General features: G+C 36.9%; 1 protein-coding gene across 4 annotated transcripts in view; it reads left to right on the top strand.

The window, feature by feature from the left end:
* Positions 1-14743, top strand: part of RANBP3L (RAN binding protein 3 like) — a 44329-nt gene extending 29586 nt beyond the window's left edge. For 3 of the 4 annotated variants that reach the window (XM_032415274.1, XM_032415273.1, XM_032415272.1), the window contains 7 exons: positions 841-925; positions 3319-3421; positions 4004-4134; positions 5517-5637; positions 7089-7231; positions 11154-11343; positions 12935-14740. In XM_032415274.1, coding sequence (XP_032271165.1) covers positions 841-925; positions 3319-3421; positions 4004-4134; positions 5517-5637; positions 7089-7231; positions 11154-11343; positions 12935-12978 — 817 coding nt within the window. In that variant the 3' untranslated portion in view covers positions 12979-14740. Of the gene's footprint in view, positions 1-840; positions 926-3318; positions 3422-4003; positions 4135-5516; positions 5638-7088; positions 7232-11153; positions 11344-12934 lie in introns of all 4 variants that reach the window. The other variant, XM_032415275.1, reaches the window with a different exon arrangement.
* Positions 14744-15173: the final 430 nt, after the last annotated feature.

Genomic DNA, 15173 nt, shown 5'->3' with positions numbered 1-15173 from the left:
ATAGATTAGCCTTCCCCTTCTGTGGTGTTCTTCCCCCCCCCACTGCCATTTTTCATTATTTTGGGTGTTATTCCTTATTTATTGACATACATTGGATAGACAACAAAGAAAACAGTATAAATGTACAAAATGAAAGTTAGTATTTACCGGTATCACCAGCAATGAAGGCATGTTTGATCTGAGGGAAGATTAAACTGAGCCATAGATCTAACCAGACTCACATGATTAGGGCCCATGTGAGTACCACAGCTCTTACCTACGGTGCACACTGGGGGTACAATGGAGACCCCAGAGCACATTGGCCTACAGATGGACAGCCGTATATCTTTGAGTTTCTCATCATGCAAAACACTTTTAGCAACAACAACAAAAAAGTTCCAGGAGGAAAAAAACCCAAATTAAACAAAAGCCCACTCAAGTATAACTGACAAGATAGATTGGCTGTGCTTTTGCTCTGGAGACCTCTGGTAGCTGGGAGCATTGGCCACTTGGGGAAGAGGACAGAAGAAATGAGAGACTGGAGAGGCTGTGCTGGGAAAGCAAGCAGATAAGGTCTGGGCCAGCCCCTGGTTGATCACCCAGCCTGAACAGTGATGGGCATGACATGTGTTTGGACTGGTCTCAATTTGTGCTGTCACAGCTGTCAAGTATTTTAAATATCATCCCCGGGAGTACCTCAATTTTTCCTTCATTTCTCAGCAGCTGCAGATGAACAAGAGTTAGCAGATATTTTTATGCTTTACATAAATCTGTTAAATCTTCCGGTTATTTCATGCGCTAAGATCTATCATGGCTTTATCCATATATTTCAAATCGCAAATGTTCATTTCTTTTCCTTAGATGTCAACCAAATGAAGATAAGTATTCTTTTAAAAGCTGCAGTTCTGATTTCGTGTTTGGAGAAAACATGGTAGAAAGAGTTTTGGTAAGAATTTTGGCATTATAAAGAATTATAAAAGATGTCACTTTGAGTTTCTGGAGGCATATTAATTAAAACAATGTTAAATTGGAGCATACTTTAACTCCTGAGTTCGAAGGCACGTTTTCTTTCTTTAACCAGAAAGATTCTCCTGGGAAGCAAGTTCTAGTTGTTAGAATAATAGGCAGGAACCCACAGAGGAAGGGAATTGTATAATTATAACATTATTACTGATGAGAAATATTAAATAGTTCTTTGACGTGTGTTACACCCAAGGTACCCAAGGAAATCCCAGAATTATCTGCAATAGATGAGCTTAACTGGTAATGATATTTTAATATCAGGTTTTCGATAGCATCTTTCATAACAAGATGCACTTAAAATCATTTGCCAATTTTTTCTTGTTAACCACAATCCTCCCCTTCAAGCTTTTATAGTGAAAAACATTATCATAACCTTTTTTTTTTTTTTTGCAGTCTTTAAGAGGAAAATCATAGTACTTTACTTGCCTAGGGAAACATACATGCCAAGTGGAAACCCCTAAGGAGTTTTACCAGCATCCCTATTTAGTATTGGGCGTCCTCCTGCATGAGGTGGTTGCCCTTCTGCCCTCCACAGCTAGCATGCATTAGGACTACTAGTTACATCAAGGATCCAGAGGAGGCTACACAGATTTTAAAACCTGCATAGAGGCTCAGAATAACAAAGGACCAACTCATGAGGTCTGTCTATTCCAAGTTTTTTAGGGCTTTCACAAATCAATCCCTTTTAAGACTTGGTTTATTCTACACCCCCCTCAGGCTAAACCCAAATTCCAAGAGTAGTGTCATAGCTTTTTAGCTTAGGGGCACCCTCTGTCACTCTCAAGATGAAGGGTAACTCCACAGTTCTAGAGCTGTTGATCCACATCTTTGGATCTGAACCAGAATGGACCAACGTACAGAGTGAAGTTCTAGGCGATACCTTTAGGCACATTTCTTCCATATTGTTTAGTCCTAAATTTGGCACTACATTAACCACAGCTTCTGTAAGATGCCACAGACACAAATAAAATACTTTCCAAGCCTCACAGGATCAACTTTAACACCCAATTCAACTTAACAAACATGTTTTGTGTTCTTAGGATGTCTAAAGCTCTGGCGTTGGTCTCAAGTTTGGCTGCGTATTAACAATCATCTCGTGAATCTCTAAAGGATTCAGTATGCCTGGGCATTTCCCCAAACCGATTAGATCAGAGTCTCTGTGGGTGAGGCTAGGTGTCAGGTGATTTGAATGTACAGCCAGGATTGAAAAACACCTGGGTGAGTGGTTATGCAAAGCAAAAGGGAGACACTGTGCTCTAGAGGTGCTTATAATCTAAGGGGAGACAGAGACATACCTGAGCAAATGAACTACAGTTGGGATTAGAAATTTGCTTTGAGGAGGTACCAGTATACATTTCCTGTGGGCACTTTCAATCTGGCTTGCAAAGGAAAACTGAGCTTCCTGTCTCTTTAAGATGATAACATCCTAGGCTAGCAGGAGCTGTAGTGATCACTTGTATGTGTCCTCTGCTTAATCCTATAATCCCGTGACCTTGTGATCTGGGGGTCAGAATGCCCTCCTGACTCGTTTGCTGACCATGCGCTGTTCCCGAGAGTCATGAAACTTTCTATGCCTTCCTGTTTATTTTCTTAAAATGGAAATAATCACACTCATCTCTACCAATTTTAGCAGAATATCTTAAAATATCCAGTTAAATAATGTGGAAGAGTTTTGAGTTCATAAAGGAAAAGACAGAAACCCAAGTTCTGAAGTACTGTTACAATTCCCTCTGTTCTGCGGGGGGATCTCCAGGATCATAAATGGCCGGGCAGTTACTCACTCTTTCTTCACAGGCTTTGGTTACAGCACCTGTGCAGGGCCCCAGGTGTGCTGCCTTAAAAGCGATTTTTGGCAGAAATTGTCTTAGAGGAAAAATTAAGATGAGCTCTGAGACAGTGAGTGGGTTCTCTGGGTAACTTGTATGATTATTTTGGATAGAGAGTGAGGCGCTGGGAATACTGAAATACCTTGAAACAGAGATGAGAGTTGCATCTCCTTTGAGGCATCAGGGTGGTCTGGTGGTAGCACGGAACAGCTGCTACCTCCTTTTGGGTCTCTAAACCTTCTCCCCTTGTTCCTGGAATGAGATCCCACCTGAAGTAGGCTGGTGGTAACCAGATTACGCTTCCTGAGGATCAGGACCAAGGTCCCGTGATGTGATAGGAAGGATTTCCCCGTAGAGCACATTGGGAACCCAAAACAAAAAGATCGCAGTAGAGTTTGCCGTGTTGAAGTAGACGAAAGAAAGGTAACTTTTGGCTTGCTGAAAATATATAGGGATACAATTCTGTAATATATCTTTTTTCCTCACCCAGGATACTCAACATCTCACCCAACCTCAACTCGAAAATGACTCAAACACCAGGGAAAAACCGTTCAAATCCACTCTAGAATTTCCTGTCAACTCTCCAAATTCAAGTAAGAATTATGTCATTTGTAAAAAAAAAGAAAAAGATTCAACTAGTGTATTTCCTGTTTTCCCATGTCATTTGTTTAGTATCTATAAAATACAAAAACAATGCAGTGCTTTAAAACTTTTGGTAAAGATTAAAGCTTACAAATATGGTTGTATGATACATAAGCTTAAACATTTTTTTACTTGAGCACGTGAGAAATCATTAAAGAGATTTATCTAAACTCGAGTAGTTTCACTTTTTGGGAAACACTCATTATTTTTGTTTTGTTTTTCAAAGATTTTGTTTATTTGAGAGAGAGAGAGCATGCGCGTGTACTCACGCACAAGCAGAGGGGAGGGGCAGAGGAGAAGCAGGCTCTCTGCTGAGCAGGGAGCCCAATGTGGGGCTCGATCCCAGGACCCCGAGATGATGACCTGAGCCAAAGACAGACACTCAACAGACTGAGCCACCCGGGCGCCCCGGGAAACACTCATTGTTATAAAAAGCTTAGGAGACCTGTATATTAATGGGGACAATAAAGAGATTTTACAGTAGAGAAAAATGGAGTCTTTTATGTGTCTTTTCCCCCCTATTTTTTTCTTAGGCACAGACTCTATTAAAAATATATCCCTAATTGAATCAGCTGCTGCTTTCTCTTCTAAGCCATCACCCAAATGCTTGCTGGAGAAAATTGATGTTGTAACAGGGGAAGAAGCAGAGCATAATGTGTTAAAGGTCCGTATACCACACGTTGCTCTTTCTGGCAGCATGTATGTACATGAAGTCAAGTTTCTATAAGCAGGAACCCCTTTAAAAATAAAGGCAGAAGTATAGTTTTCATTAGGACAGAGCTGCTTCAATAAAACTGTGAGGGGCTTCCAAAGACTAAGCCAATAGTTTGTTGTATTCATACGTTAGTATGTGTAGTTTTCAGGAAGATGGATTATTGGGTTTACAAGCATTCACATTAGTCTTTTAGAAAGAAGACAGCCAGGCATCCTGTCTTAAAATAACTTCAGACCTAATTTTTATACTTTTCATGCCTACTTTTATAATCAGTGCTATCATCCTATGATTGAAAATTTCTACTTACCCTGGACATTTTTAAATGATAAGATGAATAGATTTCAGTTCAAGATAATAAAAAAATTCTGTCTTTCTTTGAAAAGTTCTTTTATATAAGTTTTGGATTTCATATAAAGCAAGACTTTCACAGATGTAATATACAGTATCATACATAGGATTTGAATGTTGAGTGGTCTATCAGCCGAGGCACATGAAATGTAATTACTATGACATAATGGTTTTTCAACAAGGTGCAGATTTCCCTTTCTCCTTCTCCATCTGCTTTTACCCCCAAATCTCTCCATTTCTCTTCTCTTCTCCCATGATTTACTGATACATTTACTATACGGGTGTGCTTCTAAGCATAACTCTCAGATCATCTTAAACCGAGGTTAAGTGAAATAATTGCTAGGGGTGAGGTCCTGGCACGCTGTATTTTTAACAAGTCATCTGGGTGATTCTTGTACACAGTAATATTTAATTCTGGTAAGCATTAAATTATAGTACGGTGCTCTGTGGTACCACATCCTAGTTGCCGTATTCCTCAAAAAATTTTAAGCATGCAAATAGTTTCACTAATCCTTTACTTTCACGTAAGTCACATAGCTCAAATAACATTAAATTTCATTTAAAAGTTGGTACATATAAATATATTGTTAAGTGAAAAATCACGATGCAGAAAGTATGGTATTCTACCATTTATAGAAAAAATAAGGGACATATGTATCCGCATGTATATACATACAAATATCTCTAGAAGGATAAACAAAATATTAGCAACAGCGATCACCTGTTGCAGGGGGTAGAAATTGACAGATGGAGAAGTAGGGTTGGGAAGGACTTTCCATTTTGTACATCTTTTTTGCTTTTTGACGCTTGAACTATTCAAAAATTGCGTGTTTTAAAAGTTAAATTTTTAAAGCTGGTTTACAAATCATTAAGAGAGGTTATTCTGGTAAAGTCAGACAAAGAAAAGTGTTACAGCATAGGAAAGGAATCACTTCGAAAAAAAATTTTTTATATATTTGACATTTTAAAAAATTGTCCTTTAGATCAACTGCAAGCTTTTTATATTCAACAAAACAACACAGTCCTGGATTGAAAGGGGCAGAGGAGCTTTGAGGCTGAATGACACAGCGAGCAGTGATTGTGGAACATTCCAGTCAAGACTAAGTAAGGAATCATTTTGTAAAGCAACCCACTCTTTCTCAGAGTAAAATTACCAGTAGGTACACATCATTTTCTGGAGATGTGCTATCAAAGAGTCAACAAATCAGTCTGTTGAAAACAATGTTGTTTCTAATGTACTATAGCAGCTTCCTGTTTAGAGCAGCCTCTGGTTCTGCCTCTATCACTGACTAGTGACCTTGGACGAAGTACTTAATCTCTCCCTGCCCTAGTTACATCAGTTTCAAATGGGGAGAATAGTACTCCATGACTTACTGAGCAATTGTGAGAATTCTGTGAGATAATGCACTTAAGCACCTATGAGCAAGCCCAGCACACACCTCAACAGTAATCTCCGTATTATTTAAAGGCCATACGTAGGATGACATCATTTTTGAAGGAAAAATAGTTTTTCTAAAAGAGAATATCTGCCCTGTTGTTTATTCTTGGCATTCTAAACATTCTAAACATGGCGTGTGGGTTGAGATGAAGGGTCAGATTCCTAGGAAATAAAGGTGTGTGGTAACTGAATCCTGTGTGTGGTTACTGACATCCAGAGTGATGGTGAGAATCTGGAGTCAATCAAACTGAAACACTCAGAAAGTTTTTGGCATCCGAAAAGACACACTGGGCATTGTTCAGAGGCCCAAACTGAAAGTGAGAGCCCTGGGCAGGGCCGGTAGGTTTACTGGTCAACACTGGGCAGTCAAAGCTGTGGAGGGGACCACTGGTAGAAGTTGGATCCATGTATATGGATGTTTATTGAGCTTCAGATACCAAGCTCAAGAAACCAGCGAGGACTAGAACTCACACTAAAAGAATAGGAACCGTGTCTTCAGTTCTATAACTGGCAAACAGGTTTCTAAGTAACCCAACCAAGTATTATTCCCAAGGCAGGTGCTAGTTGTTTTCTACTCTTGTTCAATGCCACTCTTTCCACTGCCTGCCAAAATTTGTGATGCATGGTGTTTACATTGCTGGGTAACCTGATTGTACATTTTATGTGGTATACCATGATCACCTTTCCACCTCAGTAGTTATCTTTCTTCCCAGTTCTTAATGGGTTTATAGTATTATCTTGAATAGCCATGTCATTTTTTAGCTAATTTAGCTAATTTCATTTTTTGAATGCCTAAAGCCAAGTTTTCTCCATTGTAAACAATTCTTGGATAAATATTCTTCAGACCACTAGATCCTCAAAGGAGTTCTAAAATTTTAATCATTTTTTAATATTATAGTAAAAAAAATAATTCCGGCTTTTAAGCTAAAATTAGTCCTCCAACATAATAAAGTTAAATTTGAAAACCAACTTATAATCAAGCCAAATTACAACGTAATAGTGAAAATACAGTCTGAAAAACCACTGAAAGATTTATTTTGCTTTCAAAAATGGCAAATTCCCCAGAAGGTCAAGTAATCAACTGTTCTAGTCTTATATATTCACCTTCCCATTTTAGTTATGCGCAATCAAGGCAGCCTGAGGCTGATCCTCAATAGCAAACTCTGGGCTCAAATGGAGATTCAAAGAGCGAACCACAAAAATTTGCGAATAACAGCTACTGATTTAGAAGACTATAGCATCAAAGTGTTTTTAATTCAGGTAAGTAACAAATTACAGTGATAGAGAATTATCCTACTATATTTCTAGATCACTGCAATTGCTAAATTGTTTAATTTCATTGTAAGCTGCACCACTGGCAAAAAACAAAAAACAAAAAAACTTCAGCCATTCATTTTGGTTGTTTACAGTTTAATATAAGACCTAAATTTTATATGGAAATTTACAGATTAACACCAAAATCTATAGTAATCAGTTGGTATATGTCCCAAGACATTTGTATTGATATATGCTTCAAACCTCCTCATTTTTCTTTACCATTATGTGTAATGGTATTACAAATTATGTCAACAATCTTACTAAGTTACCAAGGACTGTTGTCAAGACTGGCTCCTAGGAGTCCAGGGGAATACACAGCCCAGTGCTTATACTGAATGCTGAAATTCAGAAGGCTTTGAGATCACTGGAAAGGAACCAGTGAGAAATGGAAAAACACAGGGCTCGTAAGTCAAAACAACCAGTCCAACAGCACATTCCCATTCTGGACATGAGTCAGTCTCCAAGGTAACAGGATGGGAGCACAGACTTAGCTTTTCCCGGCAGCAGGAATGCTTGACCTCAAATACAAGATCCAGGCACAAAAGAGAGAGATCTGGCAGGGATCAAACCAGAAAAAAGGTTAGGTTTCCCACATGGGCTGAGACCCAGAAGACTGGAGCAGACTGAGTACTCACATGACTCAGGCAGAAGGTAACAGTATAAGTAAATTAGCTCCCATAGTAATGGAAATGGAAATGGAATGGAAAGTAATGGGAAAAAAAAGTTGCCAAGTGCCCAATGATGAAAAACCAAAGGTTTTATTAACTACCAGTAAGGGCACTGTGAGGTGTAAGTGATGTTGAGTATTGAGATGTTAGAGTAAGATAATGCCCAAATGTTGTTTACCGTCGAGGGAGACAATCCCTGATACTCTGCCAGGCTGGATCCCCTGGCTTTGAGCAAGTAAAGCAGCCTGCCTGTAGCTGATACTAAGATTGAGACCATTAGCTAAGATGAGATTCTGCTGTTCAGTATCTGACCCACGCTGGCTCCATAAATTGTAGGATATCTGCTAGAGATAAGCCAGCTAAATGCAAATAAAAATCACCCCAAATTCCATTCCCAGGCATGGTCATTACAAACATTTTTCTTATGTTTTAGCATATATGTGTGTGCACACGTATGTATGTATTGTACAAACTGTATGATCTTCAGGTAGGTTACTTAGATTCTTTAACTTGATTTTACTCATCTGCCTAATAAAGATAATAATAATTTACTTTATAAAGTGGTTGAATAGATTAGAATGTGAATATGTGATTATGAAGTACACATAGGTAACCTTTTCACTCATCAATGAAAGTGAGTGTTTTCCTGTCATTAAATAGTTCATTTCTTGAAAATTCTTTTAATAGGCGAAAAGAATTCTATTATGCACCCTAATTTATTCCATTAATTCCACTTTGTTAAATAGGTAATTTACTGCCTTTCATTATTAAAAATTCTGCAAGAAAGATGTGAGGAATTCTCTGGGTACATACATGTTAATTTTCTTCGGATAAGGTTTTGACTTGTCTTGACAAATTTCTCTTCAGAAAGACTGAATCAATTTTCATTCTCTCCAGCATTTTCTTATGGTACTTCCTGGGAATTATCATTCTTTTAAGCATAGAGAATTTGTTATTGAAAAAATATATCGTTGTGATTTTATTTTTAATTTCTTGTTCTTAATTCCTTGAATGAATATATCTGAATGAATTTGGCAAAAGGCAATATATTGACCAGTGGAAGACATATTTAAATTTTAATGTTAGAAAGTCAAGGTGGCAGAGTAGTATTTATATTTCAATTACAAATACTCTTGCAATATTTATTAACTTACTAAGGAAAAATTACACCTTTGCACATAATGTAAAAAATGAAATCAGTCAAGAGTCAACAATTATTTTCTCAACATCTACTATATAATATTTAGCACGATATGAGGAACAAAAATATTTTATTTAACTTATAGTTATTTCCCCCCCAAAGTAATTAAGGGAACTTAAGAACATGCAAATGAAAAAATATAACTCAGGGTGCCTGGGTGGCTCAGTCATTAAGTGTCTGCCTTAGGCTCAGGTCATGATCCCAGGGTCCTGGGATTGAGCCCCGCATTGGGCTCCCTGCTCGGCGGGAAGCCTGCTTCTCCCTCTCCCACTCCCCCTGCTTGTGTTCCCTCTCTCGCTGTGTCTCTCTCTGTCAAATAAATGAATAAAATCTTGAAAAAAAATATATATAGGGCGCTTGGGTGGCTCAGTCGTTAAGCGTCTGCCTTCGGCTCAGGTCATGATCCCCAGGGTTCTGGGATCGAGTTCCGCATCAGGCTCCCTGCTCAGCGGGGAGCCTGCTTCTCCCTCTCCCTCTGCCCCTGCTTGTGTCCCCTCTCTCGCTGTGTCTCTGTCAAATAAATAAAATCTTTAAATATATATATATATATATACATATATATATATAACTTAAGACCCTTCTCCCAAAAAGTTGGCATGTAGTTTGTTCAACCCTCATTTCTTGGTTTGAAAAGTAAGACAGCTTTCTGGAGGGTTAGCAAAGAGAATAATTTACCTAGATTCTCTGCGAAATTGTGAAAAGATACAAAAATGTAAACCACTGCCATGTTACCTTAAAAGAGCACTGACTTTGATGACAAAGATCTGGGATGCGAGCCCAACCAATCTGCTGACGAGCTAAGTACACTCAAGCAAGTCATTGTACCTTTCTGAGCCTTCATCTCCTCATCTGTAGAGGGATGTGGGAAATGAGAATATACTGAATACTTGTACTGGGTGCTTTTGCTAATATAAGTGAAATAAATAATTCACTCATGGTTTCATTGTAAGGATTGAATAAAAAAGAGTGTAGTAACCATGACTGTTATACCAGTGTTATTGTCACCATCATTTTTTATATTAACAGCATCCATAAAAACAGCATGGAAAAGTACTGAGAGCAAAGACTTCTGATGTGTTTCTTTTTTTTTTTTTTAAGATTTTATTTACTTATTTGTCAGAGAGAGACAGAGAGACAGAGAGAGCACAAGCAGGGCGGAGCAGCAGGCAGAGGGAGAAGCAGGCTCCCCGCTCAGGAAGGAGCCCGATGCGGGACTCGATCCCAGGACCCCGGGATCATGACCCGAGCCAAAGGCAGATGCTTAACTGACTGAGCCCCCCAGGTGTTCCTTCTGAGGTGTTTCTGATACAATATCATAAGGGTGGCTCTGTGGCACAACGGCCGGCACTCTGAGCTTCTATGCTGCAATATTATAGATTGCTCTAATGAGCTCTGCTCTTTCACTGAGCTGTGAGGCTTGCATGGGACATCGAAACGCAGTCATGTAAAGGAAAGGTGGTCTTTTTTTTCATCCACCCTACAATTTTCTACAGTGTAAAACAGTGGAGGAAGGATAGTCTTCAATTCAAATAGAAATTTTAAATCACAAAATTTCATTTCTCAGTTTAAAATGCACAAATTGGGACCTGTTATAAAATTATTCACTTTCGGATTCAATTTGCTTCAAGATGAATGGCTTTTTACTCTTTAATTTTTAGGGTCATTTATATTCTAGATTTATGCCATATAATTCTTTCCTTATTAATAGTTGAAGATTAAAAATCTCTAAAATGTGGCTATTATTAAGTTATTTATACTCCTAAGATTTTATTTATTTATTTATTTTGAGAGAGAGAGAGGGCAGGGGGAGGGCAGAGGGACAGGGGAGAGAGAATCTCAAGCAGACTCACCCTGAGTGCGCGAAGCCTGACATGGGGCTCGGTCTCACGACCCTGAGATCATGATCTGAGCTGAAATCAAGAGTCGGCTGCTTAACTGACTGAGCCACCCAGGTGCCCCTATTTATATTCTTAACAACTTAATTTTCCTCATGCAGGCCAGCGCCAAAGACACAGGATGTCTGTATGCAGCAATACATCATCGGCTCGTTGCACTTCGAAGCTTCAATAAACAGAAAGATGTAAATCAAGCTGAAAGCCAGTCAGAAACAAGCCTCCAACAATTAAACTGCGAAAGCTGTGATGAGGATGAGGATGATTTCATCCAAGTCACTAAAGATAGATCAGGTAAATAGCTTTTCTTTTCTTAGGTCAGCGGTTTAAGAAAGAAATCTTCTGCACAATCCTAATATATGAAATAGATTTTTGTAAACTGGAACTAATCTGTTTAGAGTGGATGGGAATTAGAGTCCTAGCTCTTTGGATCAGAGGAATGGGTTTGTAAATCATTGTCTTCTATCTGTGGCCTTCATTATGATTTTGCCAAAAGTCATCCCCATTGTGATGCCCGTATGTCATTTGCACATAAACTTAATAAAAATACCATAAAGTCTTACACTGATACACTGAAACTAACCCATTTGTTTCTCTTCACATGGTCTCATTTTCCTATTATTGGCTATAATAGAAGAAATTATAAATATATCATAAAGGTAAAAACACATTACAATGGAGCCCACCAGACAAATCTGGCTTGAAATACCGAAACTCTTATTTATCTCCTTTTTGGAATTGGACTGCTTTATTCTCAAGGACTTTTTTTGCCTAGGGCAAACAGTATTATTTTTTTTATTGTGTCCGGATTCATGAATTGAGCAAGGTTGAAGTAGAACCAGTAGTTAGCAGATTTTTAGGTTTCAATGCTTATCCTGATGAGTAGATTTAAAACAAAAACTTATATCATTATTTTTGGAGAGAAACATTGTCAAGGAAATAATAAACCCAGCTCTGTTATATAAATGGTGCCAAGTATTTTCAGTAATAGTTTCATTTAGGCCTGAATTCTGCTCTACATACTCATAAAGACAGTGTGTTAGCAAGCATTTTTGCAACTTTTAATCATTTTAAATCTTAAAGGTAACTTAATCATACATAATTTAAGAATCTATCAGAGTACAAGTGCAAAACTTGATGAAATATCTTCCTTTGCCTAATACTAAAAATGTAATCAAGAAGAAAAATGCACAAAATATGCAGATCAGGATTATAAACTGCTTGACTCAGTGAGCCAGAGAACTAAGTGAATATGATTTTTCTTGTCGTTCTTAAACAAATGGTTTCTTATTCTTTAAAATGTGTGAGATGTATAAATAAAATTATCTTTTATAATGTTTATATTGTCAATAATAAAATGGGGTCTATTAGAAAATGGATTGGTATCCATTAGAAATGTTAACTTGAAATAGGATTAAATGGCAAAATTCTCTCATCAACAAAAGTCATACTTAGGAAATCTATATTTTATTATATTCCATTTTAGGAAAGAGTAATATGCAACTATCCTCATACAAAATGAGAAACAATGGAAATAATGCAAAGTAAAAGTCAATCATATGAACCCACCCTTCCTCTGCCATTTTTCCCTTTTCATTTAGTACTTTCTCTAGGAGGTGTGGCATACAAATGCTAAACTGTTAGGAAAGCAATAAAAAGTCTATTTTTTTAAAACTTTGTTGCCCATGAATTAAGGAAGGGTTTAATTATCTGAAATGTCATGTTTAAAATTAGCAACATTTCCAAATGTTACATATAAAATGTATATTCTATATATTGCATTTCCTCACAGTAAGCATATTTATGCATATTCATGTTCAGTTGTGTTCAATATTAAATCTAATCTGAATATAACATTTTATAATATTTTAAATTTATATCACAGATCCTTCTAGGTGGACCCACAGACAGTCGGTTGCCTGTTCATGAACACTATCTACTATAAACGTGACAACATCTACAAAAAGATTGGTCGTCTTACTGAAAATACTAAGCCATCCTAACTAAATGAGAAGATCCTGTTCACTCCTCGAAGAGTTTTTACAGCACAGTTCATGAAAGATAATTTGTTGCAATTAAGATTTTTCTTTTATATAGTCTAATAATTGCAAGGTTTTATATTTTGATTATTGTGGAGAAAATGACAGAATTTAAGAAATACACGGACTTCGGAAGTTCAAAGTTTATCATTTTTGAAGAAGCTAATTTAGAATAGGATTTGATAACTAATTTGGACTATTCATCACATTGGTGGATATAATACTTCAAATAAATTTCTGGATTTCATAAATATCTAACTAAAATATTTTTTCAGTCATACATTGCCTGGTCGTAAAACAAATATTTTACAAGATTTCCAGTCATTTCTTCCAAAACACTATATCCGCATGCTAACATTTCATTAAGTCATGTTTCTCTTCTGGGAAATGTGTATTTTCATTTAACCTTTGGATTTACTACTACTATAAGATTATATATTCATGGTATGAATTCCTTTAAAGATAGTATTGTCTTGGACCTGTATCCATTGCACCTTGTGTATGCTTGACTCCAGTTCAGCATCCAATAATTGTTGAAGGGATGAACAAAATACATTAACTATGTAACAAAACAGTAAGTATACAAAAAGTAAAATATGTTAACTTGTTCTTTGCTTTATCTAATTAGATTGTCATTAATATTCTAATGGGTGTAGCTGTATAGAGACCTTTTAAAAAAACCAAATATATTCATATATACCCAAATGAATTTTTTTCTTAAATGCTGTTATTGTGGTAGACTGTAATAATTTCAACATTTGTGCAACAAAGTTTTGATGCTCCTCTTTTGAGATTTGTCTCAGAGACACCTTATGAGTTACACAGAAAAATTAGTGCTTCTAGCCATATTTCATTTTTCAATCCAGTTTGATCACCCCATGACTTCAAAATGACTTTTGATCACGATTCCTAAATATTCCCTTGTTAGAGGCATCTTAGTCTTCTCAGGGTGTCATAACAAAATACCACACTGTGAAGCAGTTATTTTTCACAGTTCTAGAGGCTGAGAAGTTGAAGATCAAAGGGTCAACAAAATAGGCTTATTCTGAGGCCTCTGCTCGTGGTTGTAGGCTGCTGTCATTGTCTCGTGTGCTCGCAGGACCTCTTTGTGGGAGCACGGGCAGAGAGAGAGCAAGCTCCCTAGTGTCTCATCCCATAAGGGTGCTAATCCCATTAGACCAGGGCCCTGCCCCCTTAAATTTATCTAACCCTAATTACCCCCCAAAGCCCCATCTCCAAATTCCATCACATTGGAGGTCAGGGCTTCAACATATACATTTGGAGGAGAACATAAACATTCAGTCCATAACTAGGGAATAGGATTTATAAGTCCAAAATGATTTCTGAAGATTTTTTGAACAATGACAACATATTTGGAATAATGGGTCTAACTTCACTAAATGTTACTTTGAAGAACAATATTCATTTGGATATATACATATGAATACACATTTTTTAAAGTTACATTATTTTGCTACAGTACCTTTTATAGTAATAAAAGCAATTATTTAGATATAGATAGATATATAGATTCATACATGCATACATACAGTATGTATGTATGGTATAGTATGGTATAGTTTGGCATATGAAAGTTCAATTAATTCTCTTAGACTCTAATTTGGTTAGTATATAAATTATAAATTATATAAATTATTAGTATATAAATTAGTATATAAATGGTTCAGAGTTTTGCTCTTTCCCTATAACTTTTACTAAGTTAGTTACTAAGAGAGGCTTATTCATTCTAGTGACTATAGAAGAAATATAGCATCCTTCTAAAGTAAGCAATGATTCAGGAAATGGAAAAGAAAAATTAATGTGAGAGAGGAATAGAGAAGAGGTAGAGAGAAGGGGGAAAAAAATCAAAGAATAGCTCTAGCATAAAAGGAAGAATAAAAACAATGAGAAAACAAAAGTTTAAAGTTGGTTGGGTTTTTTAACCCCAAAAAATGCCTCTGATACAGAACACAGAGGAACATTTTCTTTAGAAGCGAAAATAAACAGAAGACATCTGGAGAAGAAATTAAAGAATTGGTTCTCTTTTCCTATAAGATCTTAGTTGATATGGGAACACTGTGATTG

Source organism: Phoca vitulina, unplaced genomic scaffold (assembly GCF_004348235.1).
Source record: "Phoca vitulina isolate PV1807 unplaced genomic scaffold, GSC_HSeal_1.0 scaffold17, whole genome shotgun sequence".
Classification (NCBI taxonomy): Eukaryota; Metazoa; Chordata; class Mammalia; order Carnivora; family Phocidae; genus Phoca; species Phoca vitulina.
Note: the sequence above shows the minus strand (reverse complement) of the source record. Positions and strands in the feature narration are given on the sequence as shown.